Source organism: Salvelinus alpinus, chromosome 13 (assembly GCF_045679555.1).
Source record: "Salvelinus alpinus chromosome 13, SLU_Salpinus.1, whole genome shotgun sequence".
NCBI lineage: Eukaryota > Metazoa > Chordata > Actinopteri > Salmoniformes > Salmonidae > Salvelinus > Salvelinus alpinus.
In genome coordinates this window covers 24,223,886-24,243,099 of record NC_092098.1, presented here as the reverse complement: position 1 = coordinate 24,243,099, position 19,214 = coordinate 24,223,886, and the positions used below count along the sequence as shown (strand labels likewise).

General features: G+C 45.2%; 1 protein-coding gene across 5 annotated transcripts in view; it reads right to left on the bottom strand.

Moving 5' to 3' along the window:
- Positions 1 to 19,214, bottom strand: part of LOC139537431 (microtubule-associated protein 6 homolog) — a 30,826-nt gene that overhangs the window by 8,472 nt on the left and 3,140 nt on the right. For all 5 annotated transcript variants that reach the window (XM_071338699.1, XM_071338700.1, XM_071338703.1 and 2 more), the window contains exon 2: positions 2,940 to 3,159. In XM_071338699.1, the coding sequence (XP_071194800.1) occupies positions 2,940 to 3,159 (220 nt within the window). The remainder of the gene's footprint in view (positions 1 to 2,939; positions 3,160 to 19,214) is intronic.

The following is a 19,214-nucleotide window of genomic DNA, read 5'->3' as shown; positions in this document are numbered from 1 at the left end:
TACAGCAGGCATGGAAGCAGTCAGCTACAGGAGAGGAGAGGTGGCAGGTGGTGGTCCCAAAAGCACTGCGGGAGGCTGTGCTCCAGAGCACTCATGGGGTGGTGGAGACTGGACACTTTGGGGTCACAAAAACACTCTGCGGCCTCCGTCAAGGCTTTTATTGGGGGCAGCACAAGAGGGATGTGGAGGCCTTTTGCTGCCACTGTGACAACTGCACAGTGAGAAAGGGCCCTCCAGGCCGCTCTCATGCTCAGCTCCAACAGTTCCCAGTGGGGGCTCCCATGGAGAGGGTGGGAGTGGATGTAGTTGGGCCGTTCCCCACCACAGACAGCGGAAACCGATGGGTGCTCACGGCCATGGACTATTTCACAAAATGGCCTGAGGCCTATGCTCTGCCTGACCAGGAGGCAGAGACCATTGTCGACCATTGTCGACTCCCTGACAGCGGGGATGTTCAGCAGGTTTGGAGCTGCGGAGTCCATCCACAACGACCAAGGCAGAAACTTTGAGTCCCGTGTGTTCGCTATCATGTGTGAGAGGCTGGGTATGCACAAGTCCCGCACTACTCCTCTCCATCCTCAAAGTGATGGCTTTGTGGAGCGCTTCAACAAAATGCTTGGACAGCAGCTGGCCATCGTCTCTGCCAAACACCAGCGTGGCTGGGACAAGCATCTGCCTATGGTCCTCATGGCATGCCGCTCCGCTATCCAAGCCTCCACTTCCTGCATGCCTGCCCTCCTCATGTTGGGGAGAGAGATCCGCACCCCTGTGGAGATGGCGTTTGGTCTGCCCCTGGATAGCCCTCATGTTCCCCCGGGGCTGGAGTATGCCCGGAGACTCCAGGACCACCTGGAGACAGCCCACACCTTCGCCAGAGAGCAGCTGGTGAATGCAGGTGTGAGGCAGACGAGGAACTATGATGTGCACACCCGGGGAAGGCACTTTGTGGCTGGGGAGCTGGTCTGGGTCTATAGCCCCCTGAGAAAGAAAGGCAGATGCCCCAAGTTGGACAGGTACTGGGTGGAGCCCTGCAGAGGGTAGGGGAGGTTGTTTGCCTGGTACAGCAATTTTTTTTGTTATGGGACAAGTTAGCCCCACACAGAGGGGCCTCTTCTCCCCAAACCCCAGGGACCCCCACAATTCTCCTCTCTGGCAATGACATTCACCAGCCTCCCCCCCCGGCTCCGCAGACAAGGCTCCAGACAGCCCACTCCCCCAGTCTCCAACCCTGTGTCACTGCGTGGTTCCCCGGAGCCACGGACTGTATTCCCTCATTCCCTCATCCTTGTCCCCCATGTCCCTGCCTTCATCCCCTGGGCCCCAGAGGGGCAGCCCCCTGCCACGGAATGAGCCCCCTGTTTCACATCTAAACACTCTGCAACCATCACGGCCACGCAGGCAAAGGAGACCTCCGGGTCGCTTCAGAGACTTTGTTTGTTCCGTCGGGGACGAGGGACTTTGTGGTGGGGGGGCTGTGTAGCGACCCGCAAAGACAGCTGTGTGTTATGTGTTATGCTGTTAGTTGGTTGTGTTGTACTTACCAGTACCAGTGTTCGCGGGGTCTGACATGCCAATCACGGGAATGCTTGGAATGTTCTGGTTGGTGGAGTGACGGGGGTTGGCAGGGGGGTGGAGCATTGCATGTTTAAGACCATGTTTAGCCATTGTTCCCTCTCTTACCTCTGGTCTTCACAAGAGAAGGTCACGGTTGTTTTATACAGGTATCTTTCATTTATTTGGCGTGGGCTACGGCCAAACAGTAGCCTGTGCAGAGTTGGGAATAAACCGTGAATTCGTAAACTCATTTCTCTGTCTGGACAATTGTTCCTTTTTGATCTAGCCAGGTCATTACATACTGTATACTATTGAAAATTGATTTTGAAAGTTCCATTTATATTCCTAAAACATACATTGAAAATGATGCTGTTGCTGCTTCCCATTGACAATAACTTTTGATAAATAGCCCAATGTCAAAACACTGTTTTGAAGTGTCCAAATCAATAACTAATAAACAGTTTGTGATATATTGAAAAGCTAAACATAAAATGCACTACCTACACATGCATGTACCATAATAGGGATCGTATTACTTATAAACTTTTGACAAGTGGCAATTGATCACTCATATTGATTAGGAGAGAAATCTGTACGTACAGGAAATTAGCGCAATATAAAATAATTGAGGATATAAAAATAAATCAACATTTCAATTTCTCACTAGCTTAACAATATACAGAGTAAAAAAATGCTCTTCTGCACAATTTAACAGGCCTGCTCTGGAAAGAGCTCCCATAGTGACTGTGCAGTTAATTCGCCCTGCCTACTTATTATAACCTGTCAAGCCATAATATTGATATTATTCTATTTATTGTTATTTCAGATCACATTGTATGGACACTACAATTACATAAATACAGCTTTATTGGAAAATTTGGGCGGCAATAACCGAAAGGTCGCTGGCTTGAATCCCTGAGACGACTAGGTGAGGAGAATTGGTTTTTGTCGATGTGCCTTTGAGCAAGGCACTTAACCCTAATTGATCCTGTAAGTTACTCTGGATAAGAACGTCTGCTAAAATGTAAATCTCACAGCTAAATATGGAACAGAAACCTGAACATTTATGTTTACCTGCAATCAAGATTAAAGACCAGTAAACTGAGGAACATCATCTCTCCCCTGTCTCTGGAGCACAATCTCCATATTTTTGCCTATTCACACCACTGAAAAAATCCTGAGGTTCTCAACCTCTTCATCACACCATCACAATATGGGATAAAATCATATAGGATAGGTTCCAAAGTCTGATTGCAATTTCTATTGGAATTTGTTTTTGGGAATCCTATCAGATTTTTTTTTACTAGGGCTGCATTATGGCTGTACCATTGTTGTAGTCAATAGGACATGGGCTGCATGGTTTAAAGGAGCTTAAACATTCTCACCTTGGTCTCTTGTAGCCCTTTGTAGGGCTCATTGTACAGGCTGCGTATCCTCCTCCTGTCCACAGCCTTGTTGTCATTGGGCTGCTGCTTGGCCTGCTCTCCCCTGTAGGTGGCGCTATAGCTGGTCTCCAGGCTGGTCTTCTCATCAGGGGGAAGGAACTGGGACTTGGCTTGGATCAGTTTCACTGGCTTCACATCCCTGTGGGCCTTGAACTCAGTCCTACGAGAAGAATCAGTATCAAATACAGTCACGGAAGAAACTGGGATACAGTAGTGTGATGAAAAAAGCTCTCTTCACATTTCACCTACAATCTATTTAGGGACAGTAAAGAAGACTAGATCTGTATTGTCCCAAAGGGCAATTTGTGTTGCAGCATGTAGGCATTTAAATACTCATGAACAATGAAGCAGTCACATACCAATAAGTACATTGACATAGAGCAGGCAGTGGTACTCAAAGTAGCTTACTGTTTGGATATAGAAATATATTTAGTGGAATGACTGGGTCTCTCCCATAGTATGGGTGAATAGGTGGGTGTATGGGAGCAGTGACTGCACCAGGCAGCTAGCGGCTCAGGTATTTAGTATAGTCCTGACACAGCAGTTCTTCAGAAGGTCAGCTTGACCTCCAGTCTCATAGAGAGGGTTCTGTACAGGACGAGCCAACCTCCAGATTATCATCAAATTGAGATCTGTTCACTATCAACTCTTTTTTAGCAGGTCTATGAACGAACATGTTGCTAATCATTTGAGTTTTTAATTGAACGACCTTTCATAGATCAAGTTGATTTCAAGAGTTGCAATGGATTTTGAACTCATAAAAGCGGACCTAATTTCCAGAAATGACTACATGATGGCCTTTTCACTGATGAGCAGCTGGAGGCTGGGACATGGCATATTAACACTAATATTGGGAGGTCAGGTGGAAACATATTCATTCATTAATTATCCATAACTTCGATATTCCTTTCCCACTGCTCCTTCGTACTATCTAACCAAATTCCACTGTTCATGCAACTAAGGTGGCAAACACCAAATTAAAACAGAGGACTCCCTCCCTGGTCCCTTGACAAGAAAAAACTACCTGTCAAGGCTCCCCAGTGACCCCACTCTGTGCAGCAGCAGACCCCAACCCCCAACCCCTCCCCCCACAACAGCACAATGCACACGCCTTCCCTTATAGCGACACTGAAAAACACAGCATAGAACCGACACAGAGAAAAATATCACAGTGAAAAACTCAATGTTCCCACTGTGCACTACAGCAGTGAAGGGAAGGAGGGAGGGAGTGTATATTGATTAGGTAACACTATTACTAGCTAACACTATTACTAGCTAACACTATTACTAGATAACACTATTACTAGCTAACACTATTACTAGCTAACACTATTACTAGTCTGGATGTAGAAGGCAGCCCAGACAGGCCAGGCAGCCCAAGCAGGCTCAAGTACTACAGGTCCATTATAACAATTAGGCTGCTGCTGAAGATCACATAAAAAGACATGATATCAATCACACTACAGCTCAACCCATGGAAACCAAGGCAGCTACTGTAGCATGGCCATGGATTGATGACGAGAAGGCTTAACTAACTGCCATGCATTAAGTAATACACTGTCCTATGTGTGGTACAAATGTGGCCTTCATTTGAATAAAATAGAAGAGTTGGTAACACTTTATTTGGATCGTCCCAAGTAGATGGTTTGTAGATGTTCAGTAGATGTTCAATAACTGTCAACAACATTTCAACTAACTATCCACTAACCCCAACCCTAAACTTAACCCTAATCCTAGCCCTTATGCTCACCTTAACCCTTACCCTAACCCATATTCTACACATAACCCTAACCTTAACCTTAGCAAGCAGTTTCTTATCAACATATCATTTGTTGATAGTATGACCATCTGTAGATCATCTACAGGTAACTGCCAAAATAATGGAAACACTTGAGTAAATGAGGGATACAAAGTATATTGAAAGCAGGTGGTTCCACACAGGTGTGATTCCTGAGTTAATTAAGCAATTAACATCCAATCATGCTTAGGGTCATGTACTGTATAAAAATGCTGGACAGGCCATTATTTTGGCTACCATGGCTATGCCCCCATAGGATGACAATGCCCCCATCCACAGGGCATGAGTGGTCACTGAGTGGTTTGATGAGTATGAAAACGGTGCAAACCAAATGCCATTGCTGTCGAAACCTCCATCCAATATGCCAAAGTGCAAAAAACGCGCAAAAAGTCACAATAATAAAGTACAAACAAATAAATATACCTCGTGAATAATATATCACGCAAAAAACGCACACCAGAAATAGCGCGTCAAAAATGACACGTAACACGAAACAATCACACACAAAGACATGAGGGGGAACAGAGGAATAAATACATGTAGTGTGATTGGGGAATGAAAACCAGGTGTGCAGGGAACAAGACAATACAAATGGATAAATGAAAAATGGAGCGGCGCGGCTGGAAAGCCGGTGACGTCGACCGCCGAACGGAAGCCGACTTCGGTAGAAGTCGTGACAGCTATCTCTGTGAGCCCCCAATCTTATTGATGTAGACTAGCGGAACACACTTCAGAAAACATTTTTGATATCCAAATTGTTCATACATTTAATTGAACCTTTATTGCCATTAAATAATAATATCTTATCGGGTGGCATTTAGAAAATATCTAATGTATTATGTATTACCACACTGCAACTATACATCAACACATGGACCCAATCCAATTCGTATACCGCCCCAACAGATCCACAGATGATCCACACTATCTCTATTGTACTCCACACTGCCCTCTCCCAGCTGGATAAGAGAAACACCTACAGTGCATTCGGAAAGTATTCAGACGCCTTGACTTTTTCCACATTTTGATATGTTACAGCCTTATTCTAAAATTTAATAAATATATTTTTCCCTCATCAATCTACACACAATACCCCATAATGATAAAGCATTACCTCGTACCACTGCGTATTAACTCTGTACCGGTACTCCTTGTATAGCCTCGTTATTGATATCTATTGTGTTACCATTTTCTTTTTGCTAATTTTCTTACTTACTCGTAAGTAAGCATTTCACGGTTAAGTCTACACTTGTTGTATTTGGCACGTGACAAATAACATTTGATTTGATTTAAATTGACCCACAACATTTGATTTTCTCATGAAGTAAACTGCCCATGATCTTTATGATGTGACATGGTGAGTAGAGTGGTGGTTAAAATAAGTACAAAGCAGATTACACAATGTCCAAGGCCAAGGGCAGAGTACTATCCGCAACAGGGCACTAGTGACGGAGGGTAGCGGTAGGACTGGCAGAGAGAGAGAGAGAGAGAGAGAGAGAAGAGAGAGAGAGAGAGAGAGAGAGAGAGAGAGAGAGAGAGAGAGAGAGAGAGAGAGAGAGAGAGAGAGAGAGAGAGAGAGAGAGAGAGAGAGAGAGAGAGAGAGAGTCAAACACAAGTCTATACAGAGAGAGAGAGAGAGAGAGAGAGAGAGAGATAGAGAGAGAGAGAGAGAGAGAGAGAGAGAGAGAGAGAGAGAGAGAGAGTCAAACACAAGTCTATACTGTACATAACTAGCTGGACAACGTCATGCTCATATGACTTGTAACAATCAAGCTAGTGTCTTTCAGGTCAGTGTGTGCTTGGTACCTACTCTCCTTCCAGCTGATCAGTGTATATTTCTTTCAAAACAGGTCTTTGACAAAGACAAGTATCAAAATGTTTTACGTATGACAGGATTAGGTACATTTCTTGAAAATTCCTGCACACCTGTTACACACACTTCTAACTCTAACAACTGAAACATCTAATTTCCCTTTACTCCCTCTATTATGTGGTACTGCAAATGAAACTTCCCTCCCCAAAAACAAGCTGTTATTTGATGAGGTCAAGCTAACATATTTATTTCTTACTGTGTGGCCATGTAGAAAAGCAGGTGTTGCCAAGCTAACAGACTGGCTAATGGTTCTTCCTGCTTCTTGGAGCTGACCCTGCGGGAGAGATGGGATGTCTTGTGAAAAGCTCTTTCACTATGACGATATGACACTGGCACTGACAAGGGGTGTATGTGTGTGTGTGTGTGGGGGGGGGGGGGGGGACAACACTGCTGAGATACACACACCCACTCTTTTCTAACATGGCACGGCCAGGCAACAGTCCGGCAGAGAGGGAACATTCTGGCACTCCTCTCTTAGAGACTAAGAAAGGGCAGAGAACAGGAAAAAAAGGCCATCAACACGACACTTATAGCTTTATGGCTAGTCTAACTCTAAACAAATGTATTCCCAAGTAAAATCGTGCACTCTCCTTAAACATGTCATGTCAGTTTGGCTACATCCATTCATGAAAGAAAATGGAAGAAATCCAATTGATTGCAGCATTTACATTGGACTGTGTTTCATACAGTGTTTTATATTAAAAATCATTATCATCAGTTTGACTGGACAGTCAGTCTATTTGACTGTAAGTGTACCTTCCTATATCAAATCAAATTCTATTGGTTGCTTACCCATATTTTGCAGATGTTATCGCAGGTGCAACTAATTGCTTATGTTCCCAGCTCCAACAGTGTAGTAATACCTAACAATACACACAAATCCCCAAAATAAAAAGATACAAACATCCCACTTTGACAGTAAAAGAGCTCAGCACAGAATTTCTAATCTGAAGCCCATCCAACTGTCCCAGAGTTTCAAATAAGAAACCATACACATCTGAAATGATTGCACGATTTACTACCAGGCAGAATCAATGTTAATTTGATAGCATACACAATGCATAACAGAGGACGTTCTCTCACATTTGATTCATAGTAAGGTGAATCAATCAATCCCAGTGTACAGTAAATCAGTCCGCATGCTTCCCATCCGAAACAGTTCGGAACAGTTCATGCATAGGACTATATTATGATTACATTTTGTGACGTTTTTGTTCATTTTGGTCTTCAGCAAGGTTTTTTTCAGCTGCTCGTGCACACAAAAGGGTTTCTTGAGGCAAGCCAAAGTTCAGTAGATTGGTCAAAGGTAGGGATTCTTTAATTAATGTCATTCAATGAGAGACAAATCCTTTGCATGCACATTTTTTCACTTGAGAAATACTGCACCAAACATATTAGTTAGATGTAAAATTGCACTGCGAAAATGTTACCTCAATAAATCTGTCATTAATTTTATCTTAGATGAATTCTGACTATTTTGAGGAAGTGTATACTGGCTATGGCGTCTCAAAATGGACAAACAGCACTATTGCTGCTTATTAAGAGCATATGGGAGCACACTTGTTCGGTTGACATAGCAGAGTTTGGCTAGGCGCCAGCCACACCGAAGCATGCGGAAGGCTTAACAGTACCTTGCTTTTCTTTCTGTGTCAGTCAGCCATGACATGTAGCCAACGCCTATGGGTCCTGATCAATACTCTCTCCTCCCTCAGGGATGAGCTTGCCTCTGGCTGTTATGGTAGCTGTAGATGAATCTGTAGCCTTTCAAGACAGCCCATGCAGTCAGATGGCTATTGGCTACAGTGTGACATAGTGCAACTCAGTGAAATCCCCACAGAGGGTATTGTACCTTCTGATGCATGGCTAAACCTTGGGTATATCCACACCTTTAATAAAGTTTGATGCGTCAAGTATTTCAAACAATATATGTCATTTAGCAGACACTTTTATCAAGCAACTAACAGTCACGCGTGCATACATTTTACGTCTGGGTAGCTCCGTGAATCAGAACACACAATCCTGGCTTTGCAAGCGCCATGCTCGTCATGGTTCACACAAGAATTTGACACAAAATAAATCACTATTGAGTTAACATTTTGTGTGACATGAGAAAGAGCGGCGTAATGACGAAACAAATGTTTTGGCTTTATATAGTACATTATGTTGTGCATAGACACACTAACTGAATACTGAAGAACAATTAAGCACCATAATCCTAAAATGTATGTTTAACACTTCAATTCAACAATCCTCTTTTCAGACTATGCTGTAATGCCACACTGCTGATCCTAACCGGCCTGCATCTGAAGGGAGGCTGAGCAGCATGTCCTGCCCTCCCGCTCTCTCTCCATCCATCCCTCTCTTTATCTCTCCTCAGTCAGAGCCCGTGTGGTTAGATTCAGTGATTCAACACGCACTGCCTGCCTGTCGATAGAAACACCAGGCTTTACACTTTTAAATCCACCAAAATCTGTTGGCCTCTTTACAATATTTCAGCCACAACTTCTGCTCTGCTCGTGTGGATGGCACACCAACAGTCCAGTGCAACATTAATTCTGCATTCAGGGCAGGGGTGAACTTAGGATAAAACGAGGCACTCTCATTTGCAATGATTTGTGAACACCCTGTGCAGAGCAGAGGTCCCTATGGCCAGTGAATGACTAGACAGCTGTCCATTTAACCATGATGAGAGAAATGTGGGTATCAAATGAGTCAATGGCATTAAAGAAAATGAAGTTCCAGTATAAATAAATGACTGAAATACATTAATCAATGTTGGATTTAGCAGCAAAGACCAGATTCCACACGCTGCTGGCATGGAAATGTGCTGTGATGGAACCTGAGACGATCTGAAAAAACAAATAATGCGCTCCCTCTCCCCCTCTGGGCTGAAGTAAACAAAACTCAACTACCTCTCTTTCTTAAAGCAGTGCAACATGCTCCTTATTCATCATCCACATGCTATGAGGTTATTACACATTATGCAATAGAGGAAGAACAAATCATTGTCTCAAACTGAAACTGAAACTGTTTTCTAATTAGATTTCAACAATGGAAAAGAAGCCTATTTAATGAGATGAAAAGAAGAGCTGTGGCTCATTGTGTTCATCACCTTGGTCTGATTTCACCATCAAGAAACGGCTGGTAGTCGGTGGGGATGATAATGTGGAGTAAACAATGCCTAATAACAGCAGGTGAGGCCTGACCCTAGGGGTATTCTCATGTTATTCTCATGTAAAAGTGACATTCAAAGCGTAAACATGGCACAAAGTCGGGAGGCAGCTGAGCTGAGGGATCTTAACCCCTGCTCTGCCTGAAGGGGCAGCAGGTTCCCTAGTCAGAGAATAGAGCTCAGGGATAGAGCTCTGCTACAACATGAACCCGACGATACATCAATAACTAGGGTACGGGTAGGACTCGGGTATCACTAAATTGATCACTAACATTTTGAAGCAGAGCCATTTGCTTGTGCTCTGCTGCACAGTACTGTCATATCTGACTAAGATCATAACATGGTTTCGGAAGTGTTTCAACTTCGTCAAATATAACAAAATAATGCGGCCTCCCGAGTGGAGCAGCGGTCTAAGGCACTGCACCGCAGTGCTTGAGGCGGCACTACAGACACAGGATCCATCCCGGGCTGTGTCGCAGGGGAGGGTTTGGCCGGCCGGTACGTCCTTGTCCCATCGCGCTCTAACGACTCCTGTTTCGGGCCGGGTGCATGCACGCTAACACGATCGCCAGTTGTACTGTGTTTCCTCTGACACATTGGTGCGGCTGGCTTACGGGTTAAGTGAGCAGTGTGTCAAGAAGCCGTGCGGCTTGGCAAGGTCGTGTTTCGGAGGATGCATGGTTCTCGACCTTCGCCTCTCCTGAGTCCGTACGGGAGTTTCAGCGATGGGACAAGACTAACTACCAATTGGATATCACGAAAAAAGGGTAAAACATTTAAATAATCATAATAATGAAAAAATAATAATGTTCCTTCAATTTTGTCGGAGTTAAGAGTGACGAAAAGTAGGTAACAACTCTTATGTCTAGTCATTGAGCAGAGCAGCCCGAGCCAAGCAGAGCTGTTGTTATGGATACTCACCGAGTGCATGCAGAGCGAGCTGTCTGTGTGCAGGGAGCGAGTGACAGACAGATAGGAGCAGCTAGTGGATTTACTAATACAGGAAGTTATTTATGATTTTGGGTTTCGGGCACGGCCAGGCTTTAAATTTGGCAGAAGCAATCGGGTGGGTAGGGTAGGGCCTGCAATGTCGCAGAAATGGCTAGGCCTTGGGCTTAAAATTCATGCCCATGCAGGGCTCCACCTCACACAGCTAATACAAGTCATTGAAGTCTACACAATGGTGGTGGAAGCTAGGCTTTGATGGAGACAAAGAGAGGTCCTTGATCACATCTGTCACAGTCCGCACACGCGTTATTATGAAATCAAAAGAAAAAGGTGAGAAATCAGGAATGACTGATACCGGACATAAAACCAAGGCATTCATCATAAATGCTACTTCATGTTTTCCTATTCGATTGATAAAGAAGCTGTGAATCTAGCCGGAACGGATGGCTGCCGTTTTAAGGGCTATTAACCAACTGTGGTATTTTGTTTGTTTTTTCACCTTCTTTGTAACTCTTTTTGTACATAATGTTGCTGCTACCGTCTCTTATGACCCAAAAGAGCTTCTGGACATCCGAACAGCAATTACTCACCTCAAACTGGACAAAGATTTTTTATTTAATGAGTCCGACGCGAAGGATATACTGCCTTGTCGAGACAAGGCCCAAATCCTTGTCAACAGCGTGAAGAAAAGACTGAGAAAAATGGGGAGGAGGTGCCTTGTTCAAATTTGTGTCTAATGTCTAATATTAAAGAAGTCTTGAGGTATTGCTTGCCTGAGGTAATACCTCATAATAAGCTGTAGACCACACTATCTACCAAGAGAGTTCCCATCTATATTATTCAAAGCCGTCTATTTACCACCACAAACCGATGCTGGCAATAAGACTGCACTCAAAGAGCTGTATAAGGCCATAAGCAAACAAGAAAATGTGCATCAAGAAGCGGCGATCCTAATGGCCGGGGACTTCAATGCAGGCAAACTTAAATCTGTATTACCTCATTTCTACCAGCATGTCACGTGCAACCAGAGGAAAAACACTCTAGACCACCTTTACTCCACACACAGACGCATACAAAGCTCTCCCTCGCCCTCCATTTGGCAAATCTGACCATAATTCTATCCTCCTGTTTCCTGCTTACAAGCAAAAACTAAGCAAGAAGTACCAGTGACTCGCTTAATACGGAAGTGGTCAGATGACGTGGATGCTACAGGACTATTTTGTTAGCACAGACTGGAATATGTTCCCGGGATTCATCCAAAGGCATTAAGGAGTATACCACCTCCGTCACAGGCTTTATCAATAAGTGCATCAACGATGTCGTCCCCACAGTGACCGTACGTACATATCCCAACCAGAAGCGATGGATTCCAGGCAACATCCGCACCGAGCTAATGGCTAGAGCTGCCGCTTTCAAGAAATCCCGATATGCCCTCAGACGAAACATCAAACAGGCAAAGCGTCAATACAGGACTAAGATTGAATCCTACTACACCGGCTCTGATGCTCGTCGGATGTGGCAGGGTTTGAAAACTATTACGGACTACAAAGGGAAACCTAGCTGCGAGCTGCCCAGTGACGTTAGCCTACCAGATGAGCAAAATGCCTTTTATGCTCGCTTTGACGCAAGCAACACTGAAGCATGAATGAGCGACCAGCTGTTCCGGACGACTGTTTGATCACACTCTCCGTAGCCAATGTGAGCAAGTCTTTTAAACAGGTCAACATTTACAAAGCCGCGGGGCTAGACGGATTACCAGGATGTGTACTCAAAGCATGCACGGACCGACTGGCAAGTTTCTGCACTGACATTTTCAGTGTCTCCCTGACTGAGTCTGTAATACCAACATGTTTATAACAGACCACCATAGTCCCTGTGCCCAAGAAAGCAAAAGTAATCTGCCTAAATGATTACCACCCCGTAGCACTCACGCTGATAACTATGAAGTGCTTTGAAATTCTGCTTATGGCTGACATCAACACCATCATGCCGGAAACACTAGACCCACTCCAATTCGCATACCACACAATCTTAATTGCACTCCACACTGCCCTTTCCCACCTGCACAAAAGAAACACCTGTGTGAGAATGCTGTTCATTGACTACAGGTCAGCGTTCAACACCATAGTGCCCACAAAGCTCATCACTAAGCTAAAGACCCTGGGACTAAACACCTCCCTCTGCAACTGGATCCTGGACTTCCTGACGGGCCAACCCCAGGTGGTAAGGGTAGGTAACAACACATCCGCCAAGCTAATCCTCAGGGGTGTGTACTTAGTCCCCTCGTGTACTCCCTATTCACCCTAGACTGCGTGGCCAAGCACGACTCTAACACCATCATTAGGTTTGCTGACGACAGTGGTAGACGTGATCACTGACAATGACGAGACATCCTATAGGGAGGAGGTCAGAGATCTGGCATTGTGGTACCAGGACAACTACCTCTCCCTTAATGTGAGAAAGACAAAGGAGCTGATTGTGGACCACAGGAAAAGGATTGCTGAACAGGCCCCCATTAACATCGACGGGGCTGAAGTCGAGAGCGGGTCGAGAGTTTCAAGTTCCTTGGTGTCCACATCACCAATGAACTATCATGGTCCAAGCACACCAAGACAGTTGTGAAGAGGGCACGACAACATATTTTCCCCCTCAGGAGGCTGAAATGATTTGGCATGGGTCCCAGATCCTCAAAAAATTCTACAGCTGCACCATCGAGAGCATCCTGATCGGTTGCATTACCGCCTGGTAAGGCAACTGCTCGGCATCTGACCGTGAGGCGCTACAGAGGGTAGTGCATACGGTCGAGTACATCACTGGAGCCAAGCTTCCTGCTATCCAGGATCTATATACTAGACAGTATCAAAGGAAGGTCCAAAAAATTGTCAAAGACTCCAGTCACCCAAGTCATAGACTGTTCTCTCTGCTACTGCACGGAACGCTGTACTGGAGCGCCAAGTCCAGGACCAAAAGGCTTAACAGCTTCTACCCCCAAGCCATAAGACTGCTGAACAATTAATCAAATGGCCACCCGGATTATTTACATTGAAATATTCTGCTTTTACAAACTGTTATGCTGTTTTCAAATGAAACACAATACCTTGCTCTTGTTAAAGCTTCTGTTTTTTCACTGCTGCTACTTGCTGTTTATTATCTATGCATAGTCACTTTACAAATGACCTCGACTAACCTATACCCCCGCACATTGACTCGGTACCGGTACCCTCTGTATATACCCTCGCTATTGTTATGTAACTTTCTTGTGTTACTTTTTGATTCAAATTCTTTTACTTTAGATTATTTTGTAAATATTTTCTTAACCTTATTTATTGAACAGCATTGTTGTTAAAGGGCTTGTAAGTAAGCATTTCACGGTAAGGTCTACACCTGTTGTATTCGGCGCATGCGACAAATAACATTTGATTTGATTTTTTAATCTTTGGGGTGCATTGTTGGGACATGCAGGCTGCACAGAATCATTTCAGATTGTCTAGATTTTAAAAGGGCTGCTGCAGTCTAAGCATACCTCTTGTTTCAGCTTCAGTACTTTTGTTTTTGTACCGTGAGGGCAGTTCTATGTACTTTACGGGGCCTTAAAAAATATTTCCTGACAGTCACTGGCTGAACACAAATAATGATGTGGTCCAGCTATCCAGTCAGGTTCCATCTGTAATTTGTAGTCAAGAAGCTTCATATCGTATTTCTAGGAGAGCTTGGATAAAAATACAGTTTTTCTGAATAGGCTTCATTTATATATTGTACATAGGTCCAGGAGGATACTTGCATTAACTGAAGCAAATATTTGTTACTTGGCTGAATTGGGAGAACCAACTACACTGCAAATCTCATTCACATCCTTCATTCTAATGAATAACACTTCCCTCTCCAACCATGCAGGCATTCAGAGACAAGGTTTCGTCATACACAAATTAGAGACAGACCAGAGGCTTTAGCATCACATGAAAGCAGGCTGAATGAAGCCGCTTTGAGCAGTTCACCTTCAGCACAGTCAGAATGGGATGTCTCTCTGTCACTCCTCAGACACCCAGCCTGGTCCCCAACAGTAAGGTCCACAACAGTGTGTGTGTGTGTGTATGTGTGTATGTGTGTGTGGGTGTGTGTGTGTGTGTGTGTGTGTGTGTGTGTGTGTGTGTGTGTGTGTGTGTGTGTGTGTGTGTGTGTGTGTGTGTGTGTGTGTGTGTGTGTGTGTGTGTGTGTGTGTGTGTGTGTGTGTGCACGTACAGTATGTGTGTGTTGGAGATGAACCCACAGCTGACCTGCTTCTTTCTATCTCAGGCCTGCTTGTCACAGTGCAGCCATTTCATACCATGTAAGGAGGACTGAGGAGGTCTCTCTCTGCCCTGGGCTGGTCCCCACTGGCTGCAGAACAATACTAACACAGCACAGCAGCAGTGGACCGCACCATTGTGACCAGCTGCCAGGCGTGTTGCTCTCTTCTCACACCACCTCCTCCTGTCAGGTGATGTTCAGAGAGTCTATTCTCAGCCCTAAGGGTTACTCATGTCTGCTTTGTTAGTAACTTCAGTAAGGAAGTATTGTAATATAATTCACAGCTGTCTGACAAATTTTTTTGTCGTGTCACTGGGTGATTTTTTCTTCTATTTACCAGACCAGAGGTACTGTGTTTTGCAGTAAGGCTTGGACATAACAACAATGGAGTGTGATCTGTTAGTCATGGGACTGTACTTTTTCTGAATTCAGCAGTGTGATGTTGCAGAGAGGACTGAAAACAGACAAGCAATAACAGTGGTACTGATGCATCTGAAACAACAAAGGCAAAACACCCTCAAGGTGTAATTAAAACACTCAAATTATCTGTGGCACTCACTCCGTAAAGAACTCGAATGGGATGTGGCAAATGACTAAACAAACTACCCACCATCTTTGTTCACAGAGCATAACTACTGAATAAACCCCCCAAAAACATTGCACTGCCTCTGCCCCAAGCCGTGTCTGTGTAAACGGCATGTCTCCATTATTACTCATGCACAGGTCATAACACTGGGACAGAGTAACAGATTTATTTTAACAGGGACGTTCATCCTACCTCAGAACACATTTTTACATTGAACATTATGTATAAGTGTAACATTATTTCTGTGCCCAATGCTATTATATCCATGGTACTTTATTGAGGCACATGATTCAAAGTTTTGAATAGAAAACAATGGTTAGAATTCCTTGGTAAGAATATATTTGATGTCTGATGATACTGAATGATAGCCTACATCAAGAATATTTTACTTACTTCTCTCATCAATATACACCTACCTTCTTACTACTACCTCCTCACAGGATTAAGAAAAGAAAAAATGTTGTAAACAATTCCAAGCATAAAGATGCAATTCGGGTGCGTGGTAAATTTACTGTTGAAGAAAAAACATTTTATAACAAAGCCATAATAACATTAATTATGTGGTATAGACTACAGTTGAGCAGTGTCGTTTTTAGGATTTCCACACATGTCATAAATCCACACTGCAGAGCTCTCCCTGTCCTCTGTCTAGCCTTGATTGTATTGCTGTTGATGATATCTGGAAATGTGCATGTACACCCTGGACCATCTACAGTTACTAGCCCCAATTCTGACTTGTGCTCTGATATCTGTTTCTTGTCACGCCCTGACCATAGAGAGCCCTCGGGCTCTGTACTGGACGTTCGTTTATTCTTTGTTGTTTTTGTGAAGTTTCACTTTGTAATAAAGTATGTGGAACTCTACGCACGCTGCGCCTTGATCCGCTCCTTTCGACGAACGTGACAGTTTCACTGATTTCTGCTCTCGTAAAAGCCTGGGTTTTCTGCACATTAACACTAGCAGCTTATTACCTAAAATGGATCAATTGAAAGTGTGGGTTCACAGCTTCAATCCAGTCGTGTTGGTCATTACTGAATATCCCACCACGCAAGGACCAAGCAGCGTGTCTGGGAGATAAAGGAGAGTTGGACATGGGAGGAAATCCTAGGAGGATGCAAGACCCTTCCATGGAGGTAGTCGCCAAGCAATATAGGAGGAAAGCAACGATGCCGGGGTCCGCGGCCACAGAAACCCCAATATTTTATTTGGGGGGGGGGGGGGGGGGGCACATGGGGCTGTCGGTCGAGCCGAGGAGAGAGCCAGAGACTGTCGGGGAGTTGATGGAGCTGTTGGAGGAGAGAGAACGGAGATATATGTTGGCTAGGTGTATTCTGCATGGCATTCGCCCTGAAGAGCCCTGAAAACCTGTGCTGGCTCCACGCACCAGGCCTCCAGTGCGCCTCCCCAGCCCGGTACGTCCTGTGCCGGCTCCACGCACCAGGCCTCCAGTGCGCCTCCTCAGCCTGGTACGTCCTGTGCCGGCTCCACACACCAGGCCTCCAGTGTGCCTCCCCAGCCCGGTACGTCCTGTGCCGGCTCCCCGCACTGGCCCTGAAGAGCGTGTCACCAGTCCGGTGCAACCTGTGCCGGCTCCACGCACCAGGCTTCCAGTGCGCCTCCCCAGCTCGGAGTATCCTGTGCCGGCTCCACGCACTCGCCCTGAGGAGCGTGTCATCAGTCTGGTGCAACCTGCGCCGATGCCCAGTCCAGGCACGGCGTCCATTCCCGCTCCAAGGGTGGAGCCTTCCTCTGCGCCGGTGCCCAGTCCAGGCACGGCGTCCAACCCAGCTCCATGGCCGGAGCCTTCCTCTGCGCCGGTGCCCAGTCCAGGCACGGCGTCCAGTCCTGCTTCATGGCCGGAGCCTTACTCTGCTCCGGTGCCCAGTCCGGGCATGGCATTCAGCCCGGCTCCATGGCCGGAGTCTTCCTCTGCTCCGGTGCCCAGCCCGGGCACGGCGTTCAGCCCAGCTCCATGGCTGGTACCATGGTCTGGGCGGGTGCTAAGACCCGCACCGGAGCCGCCGCCGCCGCTAGTCACCCCCCCCTAACCCTCCCCATCTGGTTTCAGGTTTTGCGGCCGGAGTCCGCACCTTTGGGGGGTGGGGGTACTGTCACGCCCTGACCATAGAGAGCCCTTGGGATTCTCTATGGTGCTTTAGGTCAGGGCGTGACTCGGGGGTGTTCTAGTCGTTATATTTCTATGTTGGTGTTTTAGTATGGTTCCCAATTAGAGGCAGCTGATTATCGTTGTCTCTAATTGGGGATCATACTTAAGTTGTCCATTGTTCCCACCTGCGTTGTGGGATATTGTTTTCAGTTAGTGCCTTAGTGCGCTCTGTACTGGACGTTCGTTTATTCTTTGTTGTTTTTGTGAAGTTTCACTTTGTAATAAAGTATGTGGAACTCTACGCACGCTGCGCCTTGATCCGCTCCTTTCGACGAACGTGACAGTTTCACTGATTTCTGCTCTCGTAAAAGCCTGGGTTTTCTGCACGTTAACACCAGAAGCTTATTACCTAAAATGGATCAATTGAAAGTGTGGGTTCACAGCTTCAATCCAGTCCTGTTGGTCATTACTGAGACAAGCTTAAGAAAAAGTGTTTTGAATACTGATGTTAACCTGTCTGGTTATAACCTTTTTCGGCAAGACAGATCTTCCAAAGGTGGGGGAGTGGCAATCTTTACCAAGGATCACCTTCAGTGCTCAGTTGTCTCCTCCAAGTCTGTCCCCAAACAATTTAATTTGCTGGTTTTAAGCATTAAACTTTCAAATAGCTCTTTGTTGACTGTTGTTGACTGGGTGTTATCGTCCTCCATCACCGGCCTGTACCCTACCTGCCCTAAGCGCTCTCCTGGCCCTTTACACTAAGTCTGAATTTGTCCTACTAGGTGACCTAAACTGGGACATGCTTAAACCACCTGACCAAATCCTAAAGCAATGGGACTCCCTAAATCTTTCTCAGATTATCACCAATCCACAAAGTCTGACTCCAAACACCCAGAAAAGGCTACTCTCCACGATGTTATCGTCAGAAATAATTGTGATAGGTATCAGTCTGGTGTTTTCTGTAATGACCTTAGTATCACTGTTTTACAGCCTGTGTTCCTAATGCCTACTGAGTGAAACAACCTGTCCTGATTTGTCATAGACTATTGCTAAAAAACTTTAATGAGCAAGCCTTCCTTCATGACCTGGCCTCTGTAAAATGGTATAGAATCAGCTTGATCCCCTCTGTCGAAGACGCTTGGACCTTCTTTTTGATATTTTCAGTGGTATTCGAATTAATTAGAATTAAAAACAGGTTCAGCCCCTGGTTCGACCGTGATCTTGCAGAGTTACTCCACCTCAAGAATTGCATTTGGCGAAAGGCTCGGCACACGGCTCTCGTTCAGGCAAATGAGAATAAGTGCACTCAGCCTATCCGAAAGGCCAAAGTTAGTTACTTTAAGGAGCAGTTCTCTCTCTGTGGGTCTAACCCCAAGAAGTTCTGGAAAACGGTTAAAGTCAAAAGTTCGGACACTCCTACTCATTCCATGGTTTTTCTTATTTT